The 25,178-nt window shown below is 39.4% G+C and overlaps 1 protein-coding gene across 1 annotated transcript in view; it reads left to right on the top strand.

Moving 5' to 3' along the window:
• Positions 1-25,178, top strand: part of SUCLG2 (succinate-CoA ligase GDP-forming subunit beta) — a 236,451-nt gene that overhangs the window by 24,696 nt on the left and 186,577 nt on the right. The window contains exon 2 of the mRNA XM_084634188.1: positions 18,246-18,387. Coding sequence (XP_084490314.1) covers positions 18,246-18,387 — 142 coding nt within the window. The remainder of the gene's footprint in view (positions 1-18,245; positions 18,388-25,178) is intronic.

The following is a 25,178-nucleotide window of genomic DNA, read 5'->3' as shown; positions in this document are numbered from 1 at the left end:
TTTCAGCAGCCCTGATTACACAGTAGTTCCCGCTGAGGTTGGAGGGCATTTGCGAGCACTCAGTATTTCTGAAAATCCAGCCACTTGTTCAGGTTACTTAAGTCTTGGCTTCTAGCTCTGAAAATCTTGGCACTGCTCTCAAATGTTTGGTTGAGTACAATTTTTTAAAATCAGTTTTTAGCTATTTAAAACTGGAAACATTCATTAAAACGTAGCTATAAACCGAACCCTCAGTTTTTCTGCTTTTTCTGTGTGATGTGATTAATTTAGTTATTTGACTTTAACATTTTGTTTCTAGAAAGTGCATATCTATTAGGAATGCTAATAATTATCCAAATGAATAGGCTGTCTAGCTTTCAGAAAACAGTCTGTTTAGGGGACATATTTCACAATCTTATTACTTGTGTAATTTGAAGTTGAGATGGTTACATAAACCTTAACAGTTGTAGTGACAGGTCTCAATCATTCCAAAGAGTGAGTATATGGTTCAGCAGTATAAAACAGTAAATTGTCCTTGCAGTTTATTGATCAAAATGTTCTAGCCCTTGAAGAACTTGCAAGTGTGACTTTTTCTATTTTTTTCCTTTTATGAGGCAGACTATATTTACTGTGCAACAATGTTCATAGTGTACTTTAAAAGGGAAAGTGGAACCAAAAGGCTTATAATTATTAATTGGAGTCTGCTGTATCTATCTGTCATCTTCAGTTCATTTCAAAATAAGTCCTATTTAAAAGTCCTTTTAAAAAATGTTATATAACATCGGGACTTTAATATGAAAAGTTTCCCCTGCTGAACCTATATGAGACTCTGAATGAAAAGAAGACCTAATGTAAAATAGGATTGTTCACAAAATTATGGTTTCAATATCAACTTAAAAAAATCCATTACTCTGGTCATATTTTCATACTATTTTAGATCAGAGGAGGGCAACCTCCTTTTCCACCAGGAGGAGATTTAGGTGTGGTTCTTACAGGCAAAGACTGTGACCTCTTTCTCCTCTGTGCAGTAGTACAGGGCTGTGTCCCAGTCAAGGCCATACTGATGAAGGCAATGTGGTTTAAACTGGTAAACATTCAAGTTACAGGTACTTAAAACAATGTTAAACAACTGTATTTGGACTATCTTTGGGAGGGGTAAGAAGTCTCATCAATATGGTGCACATGTTACTTTTTGAAATACAGAGATCTATAAGATTTGTGCAGAATCATCCTAGTTAGTTTTCCTAGGAAAGAAAGACAATGCAGGCCAGAATTTCATCCAGTGATTTCTGCATCAAGCCAAATAATTTGTGGCTGAACTACAGGATATCTTTCAGAAAGACATCCCATTGATTTAAAAAAAAAAAAAGAGGAGTCCTTGTGGCACCTTAGAGACTAACAAATTTATTTGGGCATAAGCTTTTGTGGGCTAGAACCCATTTCATTAGATGTATGGAGTGGAAAATACAGGAGCAGGTGTGTATATGTGGAAATGTATATATGTATATACACATACACACATCATACATGAAAAGATGGGAGTTGCCTTACCAAGTGTGAGCTCGGTCTAATGAGACAATTCAATAAACAGTAGAATACCAAGGGAGGAAAAATAACTTTTGTAGTCGTAATGAGAATGGCCCATTTCAAACAATTGACAAGAAGTTGAGTAACAGTAGGGGGAAATTAGTATGGGGGAAATTAGTTTTACATTTTGTAATGACCCAGCCACTCCCTGTCTTTATTCAGGCCTAATGTGATGGTGTCCAGTTTGCAAATTAATTCCAGTTCTACAGTTTCAGGTTGGAGTCTGTGTTTGAAGTTTTTTGTTGAAGAATTGCCACTTTAAGGTCTGTGATTGAGTGACCAAGGAGATAGAAGTGTTCTCCTACCAGTTTTTGAATGTTATAATTCCTGATGTCAGATTTGTGTCCATTTATTTTTTTGCGTAGCGACTGTCCAGTTTGGCCAATGTACATGGCAGAGGGGCATTGCTATTTATGCTTGCTCCTGTATTTTCCACTCCATACATCTGATGAAGTGTGTTCTAGCCCACAAAAGCTTATGACCAAATAAATTTGTTCGTCTCTAAGGTGCCACAAAGATTCCTTGTTGTTTTTGCTGATACAGACTAACACAGCTATCACTCTGAAATAGGTTGATTTAAAGATTTCAAATGAGTGGTGCCCTGCCACATTCCTTGGTTCCATTGGCTAGTTACTCTTACTGTTAAAAATTTGCAACTTATTTCTAGTTTGAAATGTTCATATGTTGGTTACTACCATACCAGGAAGTAAACATGAAGGTACATTTAAATAAAAACATATATGTATATATAAATACATATTTATTTAATTAAATGAATGATAGCTTAGCTACTGTAGATAAACTTTTTTCTTAAATGAACACTGTTGAACAAAAACGTCTTTTATTTTCAAAGTTTTCATTCAGTATCATTGCAGCTCTTGTTAGTTTTCTGACAGCAGAGCATAAGTGCCAAAAAAAACAACAACCCCAGAGATTGTTTTTGAAGTGGATTCTTTGGCCACACATTTGTATAAGTATACAAAATAAAGCCTACATATTTTAACATTGGTTCATTTGGAAGCTTCCTCAGTTAGTTATCTTTCCTGCTGTTCCTTTTCATATGAACTTCTACTACAATATTGTAATTACATTTATTGAACAGCTCACAGTGTAATAGAAATCTTTTCTTCTTATATTGATGACTTGTACACTTTTTTCATTATCCTCTTTGTATATTTGTTTCCTTCCACATACACTTGGAACTGTAAAGATTTCTTTGTATTACCCATCATAGCACATAAGCTAATGCAGGGAAGGCCAGCTTGAGCCTGAGAAGGAGCCAGAATTTACCAGTGTATGTTGCCAAAGAGCCATGGTAATATGTCAGCAGCCCCTCATCAGCTTCCCCGCCACCCCTGCTCCCAGCGCCTCCCACCCACCGGCAGCCCTGCCAATCACTGCCTCCCCCTTCCTCCCCGCACCTCCCGATCAGCTGTTTCGTGGTGTGCAGGAGGCTCTGTAGGGGAGGGAAGGAGTGAGGGCACAGCAGTTCGGGAGGGGGCGGGAAAGGGTAGAGTGGGGGCAGGGCCGGGGGCAGAGCCAGGGGTTGAGCAGTGAGCATCCCGTGGCACATTGGAAAGTTGGTGTCTGTAGCTCCAGCCCTGGAGTCGGTGCCTAGACAAGGAGCCGCATATTACCTTCTGAAGAGCTGCATGTGGCTCCGGAGCCCCAGGTTGGCCACCCCTGAACTAATGAAATAAGTTGTGAAACAGCAGAGAATCTGATGGATATGCACATACGTTTTTGGTTAGGTACTTTTGCTTTAGATAACATATGCTAAAGGTAGTTGCCATTGTCTATTAAGAGACACTTCCTAAAGATTTTTTCCCTCATATTTTTCTCCCCAGATGACTTGTTTCCAATATAACCCATTATAAGATGTTCCATATTTATAAACCTTGACACTAAAAATATATGGCTGATAATTTGCATTGGTAGAGCTGCTTCACAGAGAATCTGTGAGCACAGGTTATAGCTATATTTGGTTCAGTGAAGCAGAATTGGGTTTGTATTTCATTTGGCCAGCCTTAAAATCAAATATTTCTAGAATAGCCATCTTCACTTCATGATATTAATACTGGGTTTCTGTCTTGAATAAAGAAGGGATCCTGCAAGTCATGAAATTGAGTGTTGTTTTTCCTTTTACATTTGTCCAAATAAAGGGGCTCCAACAAGATTTGTTTACTATAACTCCTAAAATAATCCCCACAAATGCATTTTCTTCTTTTACTGATTGTGAAAGTACAGACTATGGCTTTGCCTTGAAAACTCTTGCTAGGGGAAAATAAGTCCTTTAAGTTACCTTGCTTTTCTGGTGGAGCTGTCAAAAATCTCATCATTAACCCAGGCAAGGCAAAATCCTGCATCATAATTATATTTAAATATCATTGTCTTCAAAGAACTGTACAACCATTAATTGATTAATCAGTTAAACTTGCCTAATGTAATTCTTAACTGGGACAAATACTGCTTTTGTCTTACTTTGTTTGTGAGTGTGAATTCTGTTTGGGTATTGTATATAGTTGAAAAGCATCATGGAAGAGTATTTCTTCATTGTTCATTGCTACTTAGACTCAGGTTGGGGACACTGGCTGTCCAACGTTCTGATTGACCTTTCTGATGACTTCAGACTCCCATCAAAGTATGGTTGAGATCTCATATCTGAAATACTCAATTTTTTTTTTTTATCTTGTGCATCTGCTAAGTTAAATAGGGGCTGGGGGGAGAGTTTGCTTGTGGAGAGTAAATAGGTTGAACAGGCACCTGGAATGGGAGAAGGTGAGTGTGAATTGCTAAAGATGACTATTTTAAATTGTTCCTTCCCCTCAAAGCTGCCTTTTCATTAGCAGATTGTGGTCCTCCAGTCACTTTTAAACCACTTTGTAGTGTAAAGCTGAATTGGACACTCTTCCGACTTCTGAAACTGGCAGGCTAATGACAGAGAAAGCTACTGCAGTAAGAGAATTTTTAAATGAGCAAAAGCTTTAAAACAGACAGTTCGGGATTTTGGAGAACTGACATTTTATTTTCCCTTCCTGTCTTCCCAGTGTTAGCTATGTGTGGGGCCCTACCAAATTCATGGCCATGAAAAACGAGTCATGGACCATGAAATCTGGTCTCCCCTGTGAAATCTGTATAATATAGGGTAAAAATACACAAAAGACCAGATTTCACAGGGGGGACCAGCGTTTCTCAAACTGGGGATCCCAACCCTAAAGAGGATTGTGGGGGAAGTTGCAAGGTTACTGTAGGGGGGTTGCAGTATTGCCACCCTTACTTCGGCCACCCAGCTCTGAAGGCAGGAGAGCTATGGCTGTGGGCCAGGCGCCCGGCTCTGAAGGCAGTGCCCCACCAGCAGCATCGCAGAAGTAAGAGTGGCAACACCATACCATGCCACCCTTACTTCTGTGCTGCTGCCTTCAGAGTTGGGTCAGGACCCCTACAGTTACACCACCATGAAATTTCAGATTTAAATATCTGAAATCGTGAAATTCATGGTTTTTAAAAATCCTATGACTGTGAAATTGACCAAAATGGACTGTTAATTTGGTAGGGCCCTAGCTATGTAGAAGCATAAAAAACCAGAATAGACAGGTTTGGCAGTCTTTTGTTGGATCTTTATTGTGAAATGCCTGTTGATTGTCAGTAAAATACTCTGAAAGTTAGAAAATGCATGCTGTGAAAGAGCTTAAAATAAATCTCTTTTCATTAAGATTTTCATGTTGTAAGCAGTCATCATTTGAAATTAGTAATATTAAAGGATGAATGTCTTTAATTACTTCTGCATCACCTCTTGGCGAGTGCAGTTTTATTGATAGATTCCTTTTGTCTGTCTGTGTATGCATTACTCCAAACAAAAATGGTCCAGGTTGCATAGTTAAGTGTTCAAAAGTTAATCTGGTTACATGCCTTTGTAAGATTTGAACATTTATGGATGCCATAGTACTTGATATATCTTCCTTAATTTCTTTGTTTTCAAATTTCACATTATTATTTTTATTTATTGTTACACAGATGATACAATTATTTCAGCCCCATTCGGCTCTATGCTGTAGGAAGTACGTAGTAAGAGACAGTCCCTGCCTTAAAGAGTTTGTCTGATTATTTTATAAAATTATGTTATAGTAACCTTGTACACATAGATTAACCGTTTATATTTTGGTAAGTGCACATTTTTTAAAACTGAACACTAGGAAATTGCAGGTTGAAGTCCAGAAGCAGTGTCCTTTTTAATAGATTAGCCAAAAAAGTGCCTGATTTCAAGAAGTGCATATGCAAACTGGCAATTTATGCGTGCAAAGGGATATTGGGATATATAACTTGCCATTTATATCTACCAATATCCAGCGTGTATGCTCAGTTGATGTAATTGTATGTGAAGTTAGGCAGGATATTACATAAGAATTTTTGAAATTCTTATTCTTAAACAAAATTCTAGAGTAGAGTTAAAGATCTGAATCTTTGAGTATTTATCTGAATCCATCCTGTTAAGATTTCCCCATCACAATGCTTTAATATTTGTCCAAGAAAAAACACACCAGCACATTAATATTTAGAGAGAATATGTGGTGTTTAAAGATCTATGACTTTTAAAGCAGGATGGGAACTGGCTGAAAGTCTTACGAGATCCCCTCTAGTTCTTGCTACGATTTTCACAAATGATGACACTTTTCAGCAAGATGTCGCCTGCCAGCAGCAACCAGCTGATTGAGGTAAAGGCTATACAGTTATGTATTTGGCTGAGTTTTATCTGTCGTGGGCAGGCAGGGATCTGGAAACTGGTTTATCAGTCCAGGACAATCAATTGCTTTACCAATCCAAAACTTGTTCAACGTTTGTGGGCCGAAAGCTGCTATTTCTGAACATCAAAGCACATTGAATAGGTTCTATGAAGTCTGCTTTTAGTTTTGCACAAACACATTCTTTGGGGTAAGATAAGGCCACGTAGAAATTAATCGTCTGTAATTAAGTGAAAACTAATACAAAGTGACTGGCACATTGGATTAGATAATGAATTATATACCCTCTTTTCTGAGTCATAAATTCAAATGCTATCCAGGTTTCTGATAGCTGGATATCTAATAGCTGTCTCTCTACAGTATGTGAGATGAATTGGGGTACGCTTTAGTCTGTTTCAAGGTGAGTTAGCATCTTGTGCCAGTATACTTGGAGTCTTTGCTAGTAGTTTCAGCAGAGAGGCCAAGGATGGAATGAAAATGAACTAGCTTCTCAGGGATAGTGGTGAAGAAGTGTGGTGAAGCTTGCACTACCAGTGCTGTATCCATTTTGTGGCTAAATGGAAGATTTCATTCTCTGGAGAACTAAGGTAGTATCTTTTCCCAAGCAGTCAATTACCCTTCAATTTGAAAACTTTTTGTTTTTGTTTTGACTATATGAAGGCCTTTTTCCTGTTCAAATGCACAAAAATAGGGGGTTTTATTTTTTGGTTTGCTTTTTTAAGCAGACACTTGGAAGAAACCTTGGTGGGTCATCTGAAAGAGATTGATGGTAATTAATGAAGCATATAGATAAGGACTAAAATACCTTAGTTAACTATTATTTCCAAATGTCTTTTTATATATGAAAACTGTTTCCTTCTGTAAAATATGCTGCTTGTTCCACTCCGGTTTAATTATAGTGTTGTTCTTATTCATATTCTAATTGTCTTTTAATTTCTGTCGCCTTGTGACATCTCAAGCAACAGGAAACTGGGTAGGGAACGAACTTAATTTGACATCCCTGAGATAACGTGCTACTATTACAGAGAGATGAGGGAGACAACCTTTCGCCCTGACCATTTTCTACAAACAAAACAGCAGGAAATAGAGATGATTGTGGGAGTGTAAACAGTCAATTTTGCTCTCTAGAAATAGCCAATAAATTCCTGGTATATTTAGGTTTTGCTGGGGGGGTCAGGAAAAGATACCTGACTTTTCCTTTTAATGTGCCTATGCAACTCATCTGAATGACAAAAGAGGGTGAGGTAGTAATATCTTTTATTGGACCAACTTCTGTTGGTGAGAAAGATAAGCTTTCAGAAGAAGAGCTTCGTGTAGATCGAAAGCTTGTCTCTTTCACTAACAGAAGTTGGTTCAATAAAAGACATTACCTCACCTGCCTTGTATTTTTAATATCTTGGGACCAACACAGCTGTTAGCACCTGCAAACAACAATGGAAGATATTTCATCTGAATGGTAGTTTTTGTACAGTGTACATGCCCAAAGCAAAATATACAGAACTTATATATGTACAGGTATAACTCACAGCAGGTTTGTTAAGAAGGGGAAATTCAGTTACCTCTAATAGTGTTTCTGTGAAAGCCTGGCTTGGACCCATACGTTAAAAAAATCTCAGAACTCTTTGAGTACCTATGGATTAACACTAAGGAATATGAACCCAAGAGTGAGAATCGTGAGTTTAAAGCGCCTTTAGAATGCCTCTTTATCTCTCATATATTTTCCTTGCTTTTGCTGGTGTATATCAGTCTGAATCTTAGATTCTATTTGTTTAATTTTTCTCTTTTTATATTAGCTTCTAAGACAAGGGAAAGAAAAGAAAGGAAGCAAATTACCCTGAAACACTTTTTACAGTGTTTTCAACCCCAACTTTCAAATGTGTCACAAACTGAGTGTCACAAACTAATGCTCGGAGTGGTTACTTATGACACTTTGACCAATCCCTTTTTTAAAAAAGCACTGCTCTACTTTTAACAAACCTGATGTATCTGAGTTCTAAATAATGGCTATTGTATAACTTTGTTAGTAGTAACACTGATTCCACTAGAAGCCTGCAGTAAAGATGTGAATGGCACTTACCTTACATGCTGATAAAAATTTCCTTTTCTGGGATTAATTCTTGTAGCTTGAGTTTCACTTTATCCAACTATCTGAAAATTATTGCATGGTTTTTAGTTTCTGTGGGTTAGAAACACAAGATAAGCACTGGAACAAATTACCTAGGGAGGTTGTAGAATCTCCGTCATTGGAGATTTTTAAGAACAGATTAGACAAACACCTGTCAGGAATGGTCTAGTTATTGCATAGTCCTGCCTTGAGTGCAGGGTTCTGTGCTAGATGACCTGCTGAGGTCCTTTCCAGTCCTACACTTCTGTGATTCTGTAAAGGGAGACTTGTGCTTTTTTCCCTTGGATAAATGAACTTGAATTTAAATGTACAAAAACGGGATTGGGTGCAGAAAAAGGAAAGAAAATTAGAAACATTTTTTTTCTTTAACCACGAAGCCTTCTTTGGACTGTTGGGAACACAACAGTAAAAGTTAAGATTTAAGATTAATATACTTTTACAGTGATGAGTATTTTGAATTTGAGGGTTTTAAAAAAAGTGTGCTTTAAGAAATTGTTTTCTTTTGAAAAATGGCAATCTTCTGAAGCAATATCAGGCAGCAGAAAATGCTTCACACCAACAGAAATACTGAGGCTCAAGTTCTCCCAGTTCTTGACTGTCAGACTACAAATGCAAAATTCAAGATGTGTCACACAATTTCAGGGGGGTTTATAGCAAGGTCCATTTATTGACTTTTTCCAATGCTTCCTTGATAGGTTGGAGTGACAGAAATACCTATGAAACGGATTACACTTCTTATGTTGCGATACAACCCTGCAGTGAAGAAATAGATTGCTAAGAAGTAAATGGCATAAAACCCAAATGTATCTTCAGCTATTAAAACGTGTTGCATTCCACCCAAATGCAGCCCTGTGTGAAAGAGTGTGAAAGATATATGGCATACTCCCCGGGATTTTCCTTTGATTTTTCTGACAGAAATGTGGGAGGAGGAGTTGGAAAGAGAGGAAGGGCTATGAGTAGAACAGGGGGTGGAGGAAGAGGGAGAACAGAAATAAAAAGTCTGTGCTTTTCCTTGTTTTACTCTTGCCCTTTTCAGGCTTTTAGATTTTCTTTAAAGAGACTTTCAGATGACTTCCACTGATCCTTGCTCACAGCCTGGTTCCCCTATGGTTTATTTTTTATGGATGGACAAGTGTGCATTGGTGCCTCTGGGTGCAATTTAATACTGCTGAGGGCAACTAGATTGTCCACAGCAGTAGAGCTGTGGCATAAAGGGGAGCGGGAGAATAAATAATAGAACTGGCAGGTAGGAGATGTTAGTCGCATTCCATGCCAAATTAAAGCGTCCTGCTAAGAAGTCTCAAGGGAAAGAATCGGCCTGGAAAATATAAGGTTTCTTTTAAAATCTTGTTACCATAAAGTCCTTTGTGGTGTTTGTATTAAGGCTGTACAGTTGTGCAATAGCACTGGTAACGTCAGTCAGTGCTATATCTTATTTTTACCTATAAGATGCATCATGGTATGGAGTGTGTGATCCCTGGGATGTTTTTCCTGTCTACAGTATGTTGATGAGGTTTTGAGAATACTTGGGAAAAGTGCATTTGAGGGGACTTGTATCATAGTGTCCTCTGAGCCCTGGGTAAAAGTGAGTAGTAAAGACTTGGAGGCTTTCATTTGTTCTATTCACCGTAGTCCCACCTATCCAAAGGTCTTTGTTTCCATTCTGATTAGGATGAATTTTTCTGTTTTATCTTCAAACATGTTTTTAGTATAACAGAACTTCTTAGAGCCAGGTGTTAATTCTGCGATTAGTGTCTTTTCTGCAGTTGGTCATCACAGTGTTTTTTGCTTTAGCCTATAATCCATCACAAATGATTCCAAGTTTTCACTTTTAAGATGCTCTTGAAAGAGAAAAGATCTTTTAGAGAGGGGCATGTCTTTTCCCTTCACTCAGTCTCTCTTGTAATTACTGTCTTTTGCCTGTCCTTATCAAGGCAGAAGGTCTGTGTTTCTCAAGAGGTTTAATGTAACTTTTTCATGTCCCTGTGCTCTGCAGAACTTTTAATATAGAGTCAATTTCCACTGATTTCTGAAGTGTATAGATAAGCAACAAATGTATATAATAGTAGGCTGTTTTCATTCATCATCTTCACTAGTTCATCACATGGAGTTGGTCTGTTGTAAAAAAAAAAAAAAAATCCTGATTGAAAGCCCATCTTGGTTGAAATTCAGGGTTAAAGTAAGATGGTTGCGCAGTACTTTATGGTTTGCAAGTGAAGGTGTGATTAAAAACATCTTGTGTCTGTCTTCTATAGAAGCATAGTCTTTCATTATTTCTCCATGGGTTTGTTCTGGTTCTGTGTTATCCATTTTGCCAGTTCTTCCGATTCTGAACTACGCTCTTCTTGCTGTCTCCTTCTCTATACCTCAGCTCTGACTTGTTCGTAATATTGGCATGGATCATTCTTCTCTTTTTTTCATGTTATTTTCCGCTGGTGGTACAAGAACAAATCTCTCTGTGCAACACCTTTTTTTAATCTGATGCTCTCCACAGGGCTTCTCAAACATTAATTACACTTCACAACACTCGCGTGAGGTAGTAAGATGTTTTTAATACCCATTTTGCAACTGGAAAACTCTGGAGGTGGAGGTTCAAAGGGGTGTGGATCTTGCCCAGGTTGTTCAACACTCTAGTAGTGCATTTGAGAATAGAATTGACTCCCAGCCTCTTGCTTTAACTACTAACCTCATTTTGCTTTTTGTTTGTGAAAATGGGATTTTTCAGGAAGATGATTTTTCATACCTACTGCTGCTTCGTACTTGAGGAATTTAGAGCCTTCCCGATGACACCTGTTATGAAAGAAAATGCTTGCTGCATCCAACCAGAGAGAGCTAATTGAATAGTCACAGAGATTAATAAATTTAATTTACTAATTGTAATAAATGTAAGGATTTTCTTTTTTCTGAGGAGATTGTAATTGCAATCAAATTCTGAAAAACTTGTTGAGTATAAATATTTTCTTTTGGTTTGCTTAGAAAATTCCCTTTCTCAGTGACATAAAAAGCTATCATTTTAGGGATGAGAGTAAATTCAGAAATACTCTTCTGTTATAGCAGTGGATATTAAGGAGTATACCATAGAGAACAAAGAATTTCTTTGAGATAGTTTTGCGAATAACAATTATCTGTGCACGAGTCTGAAATTTTAAAATGGTTTGTCAAAGTGAGGATGCTAACTTATCTGTTTTGTTTTGTTTTTTTTTAAATAGACATATGAAACTGCAACAACTCTTTCTTGGAAACATTTTTGTTTGAAAAAAACAGTGATAAAGCACTGTTGAAATATGAAAACTGTAACTTGTTCTGTTCATTAGTAATTGTAGCATATTTTAGGAGAGAACTTTTTAAAGCATAGTTTGAATGAGAATAGAATTTTTCCTTGAATAATCTGTTTTTAACCTCCAAATAATATCTTGAAACCCTTTCAAGAAGGTAAAAGTAAAAATTTTGTTCTTTTTGCGTGCATATTTTCAAGGCACGATAAATGAATTAACTAAAAGCTTATTTTTCTGTACCCTGAAAGTCAGACTTGTAAATTCCCTATTGAGCAAGAGAGACAGAGCGAGAGCATGAGGAATGCCTTCACAGATGTTGTGCTGAGCTCCAGGCCTTGACAAAGAGGTGTACTTCTCAAATACAACTAGTAACCACAGCAGAATGTCTCAAAGCCAGCTGGTCTGATCAAGCTTTTTCTTCCAAGATAGTTGTCTTCTGACCTGAACAGTTTAAAAGTGTTCTTATTTTTCTACCTTCTCTTACAGCTGAAATAATTTTTATCATTTATATAATGTTATGCCCATTGAAGACTTGTAAAAAAAATCTTATTCTTTTGGGGCTCATCAGATAACATAATGGCCAGAATTTTCAATGCATGAGAGGCACTGAACAGGCAGGCAGGAGCTTAATCAGGCACATGAGGAATTTTAAGAAGAGTGGCTTAAAAGCATAGAAAACCTACTGGATTCACCGGAGTTATGGGTATGAGCTCCCGACCCCTTGACCAACAAGGGATTTTTTTAAACTAGTTATTAACTTCCCCAATACTTAGTTCCACAGTGAACTGGGATTGCTCTTCTGTTGGATGAGGGCCTATGTAGTGCATTTGGATTCTCCTTTGCCTCACACACAGTAGGACTCAGTCACTTGCTCTTGGAGGTCCTGGCTGATGCTGCATCCTGGTTGCAAAGGCTCTTCTCGCACTCTCCCCCACTCCCCTCTTCCCCCAAAAGCTATCTCAAACTGCATATGGCAAGGCAGAGGATCAGTAGCTACGTGCTGCAAGGTCACCTCTAATGGGTCTAATCATCTGAGACTCCATTTCACTGCAGTTGTTTTGGCTGCTGCTCTAGTAGGGTATGTGAGGGGATGCCTGGCAGCTGATAGCGCAAATGAGAGCTCATGAGATAAGTACCTTACTTGGAAGGAGAAATCAAGTAATGCTTGGGAAGGTTTACACTGGTGTTGGGGAAAGGGGCGATCAGGAGTGAAAACAAAGGGAAGAAATTACACAATTCATGTTTGGTCCTCAGTGTAAACATGCAGTAAAGCACCAACCTTTCCTGAGCACTCATCTGATAATGATTGGCCCTTACAATACTGAGCTACCATACTTTTGTGTCTGTATTTGCCAGCCTTTAGATCAGCCAACCTCTTTTAATCTTATAAGTAGCTGTTTCTCCTTAAATTAGAAAACTGACATCTAGTGGACAGTAGTTCCCTCAGTGTGTGATATATAGTATTGTATACCCCTGTTTCATCACTTCTAAATTCCTGGGGAAATACATTTGACTCTGTAATCCTTCACTCCAATCTGCATGTGTGTATGTATCTGATATGTATATTTACACAGAATAAAGAATTGAACTGTATATCGGTGGCAATTAATTTGTAGCAGAGTGCATTAACATTTTGTTGAATGAATGCAGCATAGGAATATTTTGAAGACAAAAGAATCCAAATGAAGAGTGTAAAATTAAGCCCCCAGGATTTTAATGTTATAACTGTGCTTGAACACACACACAGAGGAAAAGAGGCGGGGGGGGGGCTTTTTAATGTGCTGGATATATCTAAGAAACCTTCTCCACTCTTTCTAAAAGAGATGCTATAATTCAAATAGAAATGATGGGCTTGATGCAGGAATTATTGGGTAGGATGCCATAGCATGTGTTGCAGCAGGTCAAACTAGACAATCATAATAGTCCCTTCTAGCCTTAAAATAAGCTTTGGTTATGTGTGAGAGTTCACCCCTTTGAGGGTGTGGTTGTGAAGAAAACATGAGAAGGAAAATATTCTCATTCAGGAATTACGAGAGTGACTAGTTAGTGGCTTTAAATTTGGATGTGGTGTATAAATCGAAAAGTAAATGTATTGACTCTGAAGATCATAGAGAAATAAAAAACAAGTTGAGACACTTGCATGGTGGAATTATTACCTAAAATTTAGAGGCAGGTTATTGTAGTTATTCACTATAAGCATTTTATTCTTCTAAAATACTTCAACCATTATTTAAAATGTGAGTTCTGAGCCATTTGTAATTGTTTCAATTCTGCAGGAATCACTTTGTAATATACAAAACCTCACATTTCCTGTATAAAAGTACATGGCTTTTACGTGTCTTTAATATCAGTCTTTTGTGTCCTCTGTTTCAAAGGAAGTGGCAACAGATGGATGTTCGTTTTTGATATAATGTAATATCTAAAACTCCAGTATTGCATAAAAGCCATATATTGTTGAAAGGTGGACATATTACCATTTTTTTTTGTTTTTAGTATAAAACTATATAAGGATAATCATTGTTTTATGTCCTGCTTTTAGAGATCAAAGTATTAATATCATAAATAATCCTTTCTGTTATGTCCAACTGAGAGGTGCCAGCATGCCTTCAGTGCTTTTTATTTTATGAGCAGCTGAGAAATTATGGTGGGTTATCTGCCACAGGGGCAGCAGTTCATCTCTCCATAAGGAGAAGAGTGTCTTCTGCATGACACGGATTGTAATTAAACCACAGCCAGGTAGCACTGCTGTCATTCAGGCTGATGTCCCTTTTCAGATAACTCTTCCCTTTTCTATTTAACCATTTTAATGTGGATCCCAAGAAGAAATGTTAGCCAGCCTGCAGATATTTCTAAAAGTATGGTCATGCTTGGTTAAGTGTGTGAGAGGGGAGCATGAGTTGGTTTGTCATGGAACATTTCAAATTCAGGTTATAGTAGAACTTTCAGATGTTCCCCCCACACTTTCCCCTTGTAAATTTTAACTAAAGTTAATTTTTTCAAGAAATTGTGTTGACAATGAGGGTTGTTCCATATTTACTGTAAGTTGTAACACTCTGATCTGGAAACATATAAAACCTCAATTCTGTAATGATGTACCAATGTGTTTAATATCAGTGGGATTACTGACATGCTTGTAGTTAAACATGTACAAATGTTTTGCGGGATCAGGGCCTAAATGACATACGTTAAATTTATTTTTGACTTTAGATCATGGAATATATATTTTAAAAAAATATAGTAGTAATGGAAGTGTAACATGTACAAAAGCAAGGAAATTTGGATCTACAATAACTTAGCCAGATAAGTGGTATGGCTTATGGCAGTGTTTCCCAAACTTGGGACACCGCTTGTTCAGGGAAAGCCCCTGGCGGGCCCGGCCAGTTTGTTTACCTGCTGCGTCCGCAGGTTCTGCCGATCCTGGCTCCCACTGGCCGTGGTTCGCTGTGCCCGGCCAATGGGGGCTGTGGGAAGTGGCGGCCAGTACGTCCCTCAGCCTGCGCCACTTCCAGCAGTTCCCATTGTCCGGGCACAGCGAACCGCGGCCAGTGGGAGCTGCGATCGGCCGAACTCGTGGATGTGGCCAGTAAACAAACCCGCCGAGCCCGCCAGGGACTTTCCCTGAACAATTGGTGTCCCGAGTTTGGGAAACGCTGGTTTATGGGATAGAGGGAAGATGTCCAGAGGGACGCACAGATTTGATGGCAAAGCTATCTGTTATGTGGTTTCCCTGAAGTAGGTTTTACTACTAAATTGTTGTAATTATGTGTTTCTTCTAGAACCCAGTGTGTGCTAGGTGCTTTCAGACACTAAATGGCTGGTATTGTTAACAGTGGACATGGAGACTTTATTCTCTCCTGGTAGTGGTGCCTCTAAGTCAGTGTTGAGACTCCTTAGGGGGGAAGAGGTGGGGGGAAGGGGGCGGTGCATGCTTTCATTCTTTTCTGTACAGTATCCGTTATATGGATAAATGGGACTTCAGTCTCCAGGGCTGTCACTCTGGCACCTTTCATCACCATCACTAAATTCGTTTAGTCTAAAAACACAATCCAATTATATTTGGAGAGTGTAAAGTGGAGCCAGGCAAGCAGCCACCTGATGTGACTGACATAAAAAAATACTGCACCACGTTTCTAACTTTGTTCATCAAAGCTGCTCATGTTAGATGAGGAAGCTAGAGAGGATTGTTCACAATGTTCAGCAGTAGCCAGGAAAGGTCTTTAATATTAGTATTTGAAGCTTTAAAGAAAGAGCTGAGGCATCTCAGCTAAAAAGGGTGAAGTTGGATCAGCTGGTCATGTAGCAGTACCGTATAGAAAGGAGTAGACATCAGGCCCACTCCTTTGAACTCACAACTCTGAAATGCCCCTGTCTGCACTTTTCAGTGGTGCACCTGTGGCTCCCATGGAGGCAAGACTCAACATTTGCTTGTGATCTTTTGTTTTCTTGGCCTTTGGTTTGTGTGCATAAGTCTCTATCTCTCTCCCAGCCCTCCCTCCCACCCATGGTATATATAACACACACATACATAATTATACACATGTATAAGTATGAATAATTTGTATACCTTGTATGGTGAGGTTGGGAAGTTGTTCTTTCTGCTGCTACTCCTGGACTCATATGGCCACACGGGTCATTTGCTAGTTCCTTTAACAAAAGGTCACTAAAACAGAGCCAATCAGGAATAGATGCCAAACCTTTTAAAATGTGTTGGGATTTATTATTACTTTGAAAATTTAACCCTTAATTGAAATTTAAAAAATTTCCTACTCAGATGTACAGTGTGTATATAAAAACAATGAGAAGTCATTGTGGCACCTTAGAGACTAACAAATTTATTTGGGCATAAGCTTTTGTGGGCTAGAACCCACTTCATCAGATGCATGGAGTGGAAAATACAGTAGCAGGTATATATACTCACACACAGAGTACATGAAAAGATGGGAGTTGCCTTACCAAGTAGGGGGTCAGTCTAATGAGACAATTCAATTACAGTAGAATACGAAGGGTGGAAAAATCACTTTTGTAGTGGTAATGAGGGTGGCCCATTTCAAACAGTTGACAAGAAGATGTGAGTAACAGTAGGGGGAAATTAGTACGGTAGAATCAGTTTTTCTAATGACCCATCCACACCTAGTCTTTATTCAGGCCTAATTTGGTGGTGTCCAGTTTGCAAATTAATTCCACTTCTGCAGTTTCACGTTGGAGTCTGTTTTTGTGGTGTGTAGTTGCTGGTTGCTCTGTAAGCAAGGATGGACAGACAGACAGCCCCCCAACCTGAAGCAAATATTCACCAGCAACTACACAACACACAACTAAAACACGAACCCAGTATCCAAACCCTGCAACAAACCCCGGTGCCAACTCTGTCCACATATCTATTCAGGGGACACCATCATGGGACCTAACCACATCAGCCACGCCATCAGTGGGCTCGTTCACCTGCACATCTACCAAATGTGATATATGCCGTCATGTGCCAGCAATGCCCCTCTGCCATGTACGTTGGCCAAACCGGGCAGTCTCTACTCAAAAGAATAAATGGACACAAATCTGACATCAGGAATGATAACATTCAAAAACCAGTCGGAGAACACTTCAACCTCCCTGGTCACTCAATAACAAACTTAAAAGTGGCAATTCTTCAACAAAAAAACTTCAAACACAGACTCCAACGTGAAACTGCAGTAGTGGAATTAATTTGCAAAATGGGCACCATCAAATTAGGCCTGAATAAAAACTAGGCGTGGATGGGTCATTAGAAAAACTGATGTTACCGTACTAATTTCCCCCTACTGTTACTGACACCTTCTTGTCAACTGTTTGAAATGGGCCACCCTCATTACCACTACAAAAGTGATTTTTCCACCCTTCGTATTCTACTGTAATTGAATTGTCTCATTAGACTGACCCCCTACTTGGTAAGGCAACTCCCATCTTTTCATGTACTCTGTGTGTGAGTATATATACCTGCTACTGTATTTTCCACTCCATGCATCTGATGAAGTGGGTTCTAGCCCACGAAAGCTTTTGCCCAAATAAATTTGTTAGTCTCTAAGGTACCACAAGGACTCCTCGTTGTTTTTGCTGATAGAGACTAACATGGCTACCCCTCTGAAAAGTGTGTATATAGTGTCTGAGAAACTTATTGTTTGTATCTTATGGACTTTAAACTAAAGCAAAGAATATTTTTATTAATGTAACAATTTTATTATCTTTTTAGGTAGCACAGAAATGCATAAAACCATAAATATACTGTAGAAATCAAACCAAGGAAATTTGCAAACCTGTGTTGATTTTAAATGAGACACACACATCAAACCAAGATCACCCTGTGAGCCTTGTGCAGCCTTTTAGTATCTTTGATAGGTGTCAGAATGTGTTTGCCACACATGTTGAGATGGCATTTTCCTAAAATGATGCACATTCTTCCTTTTCTCCTAAATAATTTTGTTTGTTGTTAGTTTGAGGCTTAATAGTTCAGTTGACCGTTGCATGAACGGTTCATAATGAGCATTTTGTTGTTTCTCCTTATTTCTGGAGGCTGTTCAATTAACCCCGAGACGATGGCTGAACCTGCAGGAATACCAGAGTAAAAAACTGATGGCAGACCATGGGGTTACAGTTCAGAGATTCTTCGTGGCTGACTCTGCAAATGATGCCCTGGAGGCTGCTAAGAGGCTAAGTAAGTTGACTAGTAACAGTGACTATCTGCTTTGCTAGATACCAGCCTAGAAAATAAATTGCCTTGTAATAAGTTATATTAGTTGTACACAATCTTAAATTTAATGTTTATTGTAGAGGTTTGAAATATCATCCAGTCGATAAGTGCTTGTTTCATTGCACATGTGAAGCGAGCTTTATAACAGCAATATTTTTCAGAGCGTGGTTTTATTTCCATCATAATTTTATTTTGTAAATTGCATATAACATGGAGCCTTTAACATTGCTTGTGTCAGTTTTAATACATTCAGAATCAAGATTGTAACATTATGAGTGGCTGCTATAGAAATCATTGTCATGTCATAGAATCATAGAATATCAGGGTTGGAAGGGACCTCAGGAGGTCATCTAGTCCAACCCCCTGCTCAAAGCAGGACCAATCCCCAGTTTTTGCCCCAGATCCCTAAATGGCCCCCTCAAGGATTGAACTCACAATCTTGAGCAGGGTCATGACTTCGGGAGCAAGAGACAGAAACAGATGAATGTCTTTTTAAAAAACAACCACCGTGTTTTCAAACAAAACTCTGTTCTAACAAAGGAAGAAAATAAGTGTAAATCAAATTGCTTTTAAACAGACTTGTATTTGTGTATAGTGGGTTTTGTTCATATGCGGAATCTGGGGTCACATAAAGGTGTAGCGGCACAGGAGCAGCAAACAGAGCTGTAAACAGGGGAGTTTCAGTGGGAGTTTGAAAGGGGAGTTTGTCTTGTGGTGCTTGTTTGGGGTTTGTTTTTGCTGTGGGTGGTGGTGTGGTTTGTGTTTCCCAGATTAACAGGATTTAGGTGGGAAGGCTATAACTGATACAGAGGCAGCAGTGGGAGTGACCCATATAGTGGAAGAGACAATGAAGATGACTGGATGTGGAAGCTGCGGTATGTACGTGATCTTGGAGGGGGGTACCTGGTAAGAGTTTTGTATGCATGAAATGCCGTCTGATAGAGCTGATGGAGGAAAAGATCCAAGGTTTGGAGATGCAGGTGGAAAGTCTGGTTGAGTTTAGAAGGGGTTTGAGCAGATTATGGAGTGAAGACATGAGGTGTCTGAAGCGGAAAGCTCAGACTTGCAGATGGAAGTAGGACTGAGGAATTCTGAGGGGAGACTGCTGGGTGAGGAAAGTGGTCAGTGGAAGCATGTGACTAAAAGAACCAGGCAAAGGAAAAGACGGGCTAGTGAAGGAGAAATAGAGCTCAAGAATAGGTCTGTAGAGTTGGAAAATGAAGAAGGGGCTCAGCAGGTAGTCACTGAAGGTGGAAGGGCAAGGAAGACGAGAAGAGCGGCTAGTCCTGTAGGAAAAGGGGAAGAGTCAATGGAGACTACACCAAATATGAGCCCCAGGAGGATACAGGATGGGTTGAAGAGGATTGCAAGGGAGAATAGGAATGGAAAGAACTTGCAGTCACAGGGAACAGGGGATAGACTGGAGAATAGTACCGTCACCAGGAAAAGATAGGTCTCTGTGATCGGGGACTCTTTACTGAGAAGAATAGACAGGCCTGTAACCAGAGCTGATCCAGAGAATAGAAGGGTGTGCTGTCTTCCTGGTGCTAAGATACGGGATGTAGACCTGAGGTTGAAAAGGATCCTAAAGGGAGCGGGAAAGAATCTCCTAATTATCCTTCATGTGGGAACAAATGATATGGCTAGATTCTCGCTGGAAAGTATTAAGGGAGACTATGCTAGGTTGGGGAAGACGCTTAAGGAAATTGAGGCTCAGGTGATCTTTAGTGGGATTCTGCCTGTTCCTAGAGAAGGGCAACAAAGGTGTGACAAGATTATGACTATCAATAGATGGCTTAGACAGTGGTGCTATAAGGAGGGCTTTGGGATGTATGGCTACTGGGAGACATTCATGGACAGAGGACAGTTCTCTTAGGATGGACTTCATCTGAGTAGGGAAGGAAATAGACTTCTAGGATGGAGGCTGGCACAACTGACTAAGAGAGCGTTAAACTAGGAATTTGGGGGAGATGGTTGGGAGATGTCCAGGTAATCTCCATGCCGGATTTTGATCCATGCATTGAGAGTGAAGAAAACAAAGTAAGAAAGGATACAGCCGTGGGTAGGAGAATGGATATAAGGAGGAAGGGCAGTGTGAATACCAGTCTAATAGGTTATGCTGGCTGTAGAATGACCGTGCCTCATTGGGTACAGAATGTGAGCGAGGCCAAACAGCAAAAATTAAGATGTTTGTACACCAATGCGAGGAGCCCAGGTAACAAAATGGAGGAACTAGAGCTACTGGTGCAGGAAGTAAAACCAGATGATATAGGGATAACGGAAACATGGTGGAATAGTCGTCATGACTGGACTACGGGAATTGAAGGGTATGTGCTGTTTCGGAAAGACAGAAATAAAGGTAAAGGTGGTGGAGTAGCGTTGTATATCAATGATGAGGTAGAATGTAAAGAAATAAGAAGTGATGGAATGGATAAGACAGAGTCCGTCTGGGCAAAAATTACATTGGGGAAGAAAACTACTAGAGCCTCCCCTGGGATAGTGCTTGGGGTGTGCTATAGACCGCCGGGATCTAATTTGGATATGGATAGAGCCCTCTTTAATGTTTTTAATGGAAACTGCGTGATCATGGGAGACTTTAACTTCCGAGATACAGACTGGAGGACGAGTGCTAGTAATAATAATAGGGCTCAGATTTTCCTAGACGCGATAGCTCATGGATTCCTTCATCAAGTAGTTGCTGAACTGACTAGGGGGGATGCTGTTTTAGATTTGGTTTTGGTGAGTAGTGAGGACCTCAAAGAAGAAATGGTTGTAGGGGACAATCTTGGTTCAGGTTTCAGAGTAACAGCCATGTTAGTCTGTATCCGTAAAAAGAAAAGGAGTACTTGTGGCACCTTAGAGACTAACAAATTTATTAGAGCATAAGCTTTTGTGAGCTACAGCTCACTTCATCGGATGCATACAGTGGAAAATATAGTGGGGAGATTTTATACACAGAGAACATGAAACAATGGGTGTTACCATACACACTGTAATGAGAGTGATCAGGAAAGGTGAGCTATTACCAGCAGGAGGGGGGGGAGAGGGGAGACCTTTTGTAATGATGATCAAGGTGGGCCATTTCCAGTACTTTACAAGATCAGTAGGAGGGGAAATAAACAAGGGGAAATAGTTTTACTTTGTGTAATGACACATCCACTCCCAGTCTTTATTCAAGCCTAAATTAATTGTGTCTAGTTTGCAAATTAATTCCAATTCAGTAGTCTCTCGTTGGAGTCTGTTTTTGAAGTTTTTTTGTTGAAGAATTGCCACTTTTAGGTCTGTAATTGAGTGACCAAAGAGATTGAAGTGTTCTCCGACTGGTTTTTGAATGTTATACTTCTTGACGTCCGATTTGTGTCCATTTATTCTTTTACGTAGAGACTGTCCAGTTTAGCCAATGTACATGGCAGAGGGGCATTGCTGGTACATATCACATTGGTAGATGTTCAGGTGAACGAGCCTCTGATAGTGTGGCTGATGTGAATAGGCCCTATGATGGTGTCCCCTGAATAGATATGTGGACACAGTTGGCAACGGGCTTTGTTGCAAGGATGGGTTCCTGGGTTAGTGTTTTTGTTGTGTGGTGTGTGGTTGCTGGTGAGGATTTGCTTCAGGTTGTGGGGCTGTCTGTAAACAAGGACTGGACTGTCTCCAAAGATCTGTGAGAGTGATGGGTCATCCTTCAGGATAGATTGTAGATCCTTGATGATGCGTTGGAGAGGTTTTACTTGGGGGCTGAAGGTGATGGCTAGTGGCGTTCTGTTGTTTTCTTTATTGGGCCTGCCCTTTAGTAGGTAACTTCTGGGTACTCTTCTGGCTCTATCAATCTGTTTCTTCACTTCCGCAGGTGGGTATTGTAGTTGTAAGAACGCTTGCTAGAGATCTTGTAGGTGTTTGTCTCTGTCTGAGGGGTTGGAGCAAATGCGGTTGTATCGTAGAACTTGGCTGTAGACAATGGATCATGTGGTGTGTGGTCTGGATGAAAGCTGGAGGCATGTAGGTAAGTTTAGCAGTCAGTAGGTTTCCGGTGTAGGGTGGTGGTTATGTGACCGTCGCTTATTAGCACCATAGTGTAGGAGGTCAGACTAGATGATCATAATGGTCCCTTCTGACCTTAGTATCTATGAAACAAATGGATATAAACTGGTCATTGGGAAGTTTAGACTTGAAATTAGACGAAGGTTTCTAACCATCAGAGGAGTGAAGTTTTGGAATAGCCTTCCAAGGGAAGCAGTGGGAGTAAAAGACCTATCTGGCTTCAAGGTTAAACTCGATAAGTTTATGGAGGAGATGGTATGATGGGATAACATGATTTTGTCAATTAATTGATCTTTAAATATTCATGGTATATAGGCCCAATGGCCTGTGATGGGATGTTAGATAGGGTGGGATCTGAGGTACCCAGGAAAGAATTCTCTGTAGTATCTGGCTGGTGAATCTTGCCCACATGCTCAGGGTTTAGCTGATTGCCATATTTGGGGTCGGGAAAGAATTTTCCTCCAGGGCAGATTGGAAGAGGCCCTGAGGGTTTTTCGCCTTCCTCTGTAGCATGGGGCACGGGTCACTTGCTGGAGGATTCTCTGCTCCTTAAAGTCTTTAAACCATGATTTGAGGACTTCAATAGTTCAGAGATAGGTGAGAGGTTTATTGCAGGAGTGGGTGGGTGAGATTCTGTGGCCTGCGTTGTGCAGGAGGTCAGACTAGATGATCATAATGGTCCCTTCTGACCTTAGTATCTATGAGTGACAAAAGGTGTGTGACAAAAGCCAGGAAAGGAACCCAGATGTGCTAAATTCAAATTCTATGCTTTGTTGATGTTCCCTATCAACATTGTGGTGTATTTGTAGGAAGAATTTAGCACAGAGTATTGAAGTACACAATGTTCCTGTGTCACAGGGTCTTCAGCTCAAACATGACAGAGTAGCTGTGCTATTCAAAGAGAATGTGATCTGGTAAATGACCCCGCTTTTAAGCATTTTTTAAAAACCTGATTACTAGATATTTCTGTTTGATAGCAGCTTGCCCTTTGTTTTCCACTCACACAATTCTGAATCAGAACAGATAAACTATCCACGAGTAATATGATGGCTCCTGTGCCAATCTTCCAGCAATTGTCTGGTTAGCAATAAAAAGCTGTTTTTTGTCTCATGTTTCATATATGCATAAGCCATTTACATGTACTGCTTAGTTAAATATTCTCAAATCTTGCACACAACAAAGTAAATTAACATGGTTATATCAGAGATCTGAACTGATCTCCAGGAGCTAAAGGGTATGACCGTGACATTGTCGGGGATACTGTTCCTGACAGCTTGTAGTCCATCTTTGTGTGGAAAGTTGGTGTAGAAGTATCTAAAATATTAATCTGCCCAATGAAATACTGGAATAATTGAAATAACTTTTTTCAAGATTTGTTCATTGAAATGACCATGCATCCTGTTAGTTTGAATGGACCTTTGGATAGTAAAAATAACTTTGTATATTAAAAGAAAAGCTTAAAATATTGTGAGGCCAGATTCTGCATTGAGTATTTGTATACCACTTCACTAGGTACATTGGAATTTGGTCTCAAGTTTGTAATGCAAGTCAATGTCAGTAAATGTGAAGTTTATCTTCCCTGATTCTCTGGAATTCTGATCTTAGATTCTTCTCTGGGGCCTCTTGCAATTGACTATTGACTCTTCTGAGTCAGAATTAGACTGACAGCAGTTGAGTGAGAAGTGTTCCTTTTTGGACACTTTCTCAGATCATTGTCTCCTTTCCCCAATTAATCCTTCTGAAGGCTGTTTTATATTTCATGCTTATTTTGAGGAACATGACTGAAACTTTATAAATGGATAGTCAAGGCCAGTAAGTTGTTTGGTATCCTGATCACAATAATTTTCATAGAGATTACCCATACTCTTTTAATAAGGTAGCAGTGCAAATGCATACAAACAAGCTATTCCATCCTGTGTCTGCCCTTCTTGTTCTAGGCAGCTGGGTAGAGATATTTAACCCCCAAAGGAAATATGACATTTTTTTGCTCTGGCCTTCTAGGGATATTTGTTCTAAATGAAAATGTAGGATATTGTTTTGTAATCCCAAATCCATCCATCCTTTTTACCCCTCCTCAACTAACAGTAACGATAGTGATAGGTTCCCCAGGTAACACAGGCAAAAATCTGTGCTGTGGTAGTAACGTATGCCAGTTTATCAGATAAAACACAAATTCAGCATCCCTGAGACACTCTGTCTGCCATTTCTTAAACTCTCTCTCCCTCGCCAATTCTCTTTCTATAGTATTGGTTCAGTGGAGCTATTGAAATATAGCCACCTTCCTGCTTTTACCTTGAGAAGTGGTGCTATGTGGGTGAAAATCAGGAAATGGGGGAAAAGAAAAGGATTTATAATAGAGACAAAAATAAAAGCTAGTCTGTGATTACTTGCTTATAAAAATAGATGGGAGTTCATTTGAATAGCAGTCTTATTGTTTGGCATATCCACAGTATATTAATGATGTCATTGACTGTGGCATGTAAACCACAGGAATGTTGATCTAGGGAGAAAACTGTATTGAAAATATTTTTTAGCATGGTAAGAAAAATAAAATATAAAAGCAGAAACTAATTCTCTGCTAAACCATCTGCAGAATGTGAACTGTATGCAGTGCTCTTACTGAACTTGGCTAGTTTATCAACACTTTCAGCTACATAAATGTTTCCATCAGTCAGTGATAATTTACTCTTTTGTCATTTTATATAGTTGCATCA

The sequence above is a fragment of the Lepidochelys olivacea genome, assembly GCF_965140295.1.
Source record: "Lepidochelys olivacea isolate rLepOli2 genome assembly, chromosome: 7".
NCBI classification, from domain to species: Eukaryota; Metazoa; Chordata; order Testudines; family Cheloniidae; genus Lepidochelys; species Lepidochelys olivacea.
This window is presented reverse-complemented; position numbering and strand designations above follow the sequence as displayed.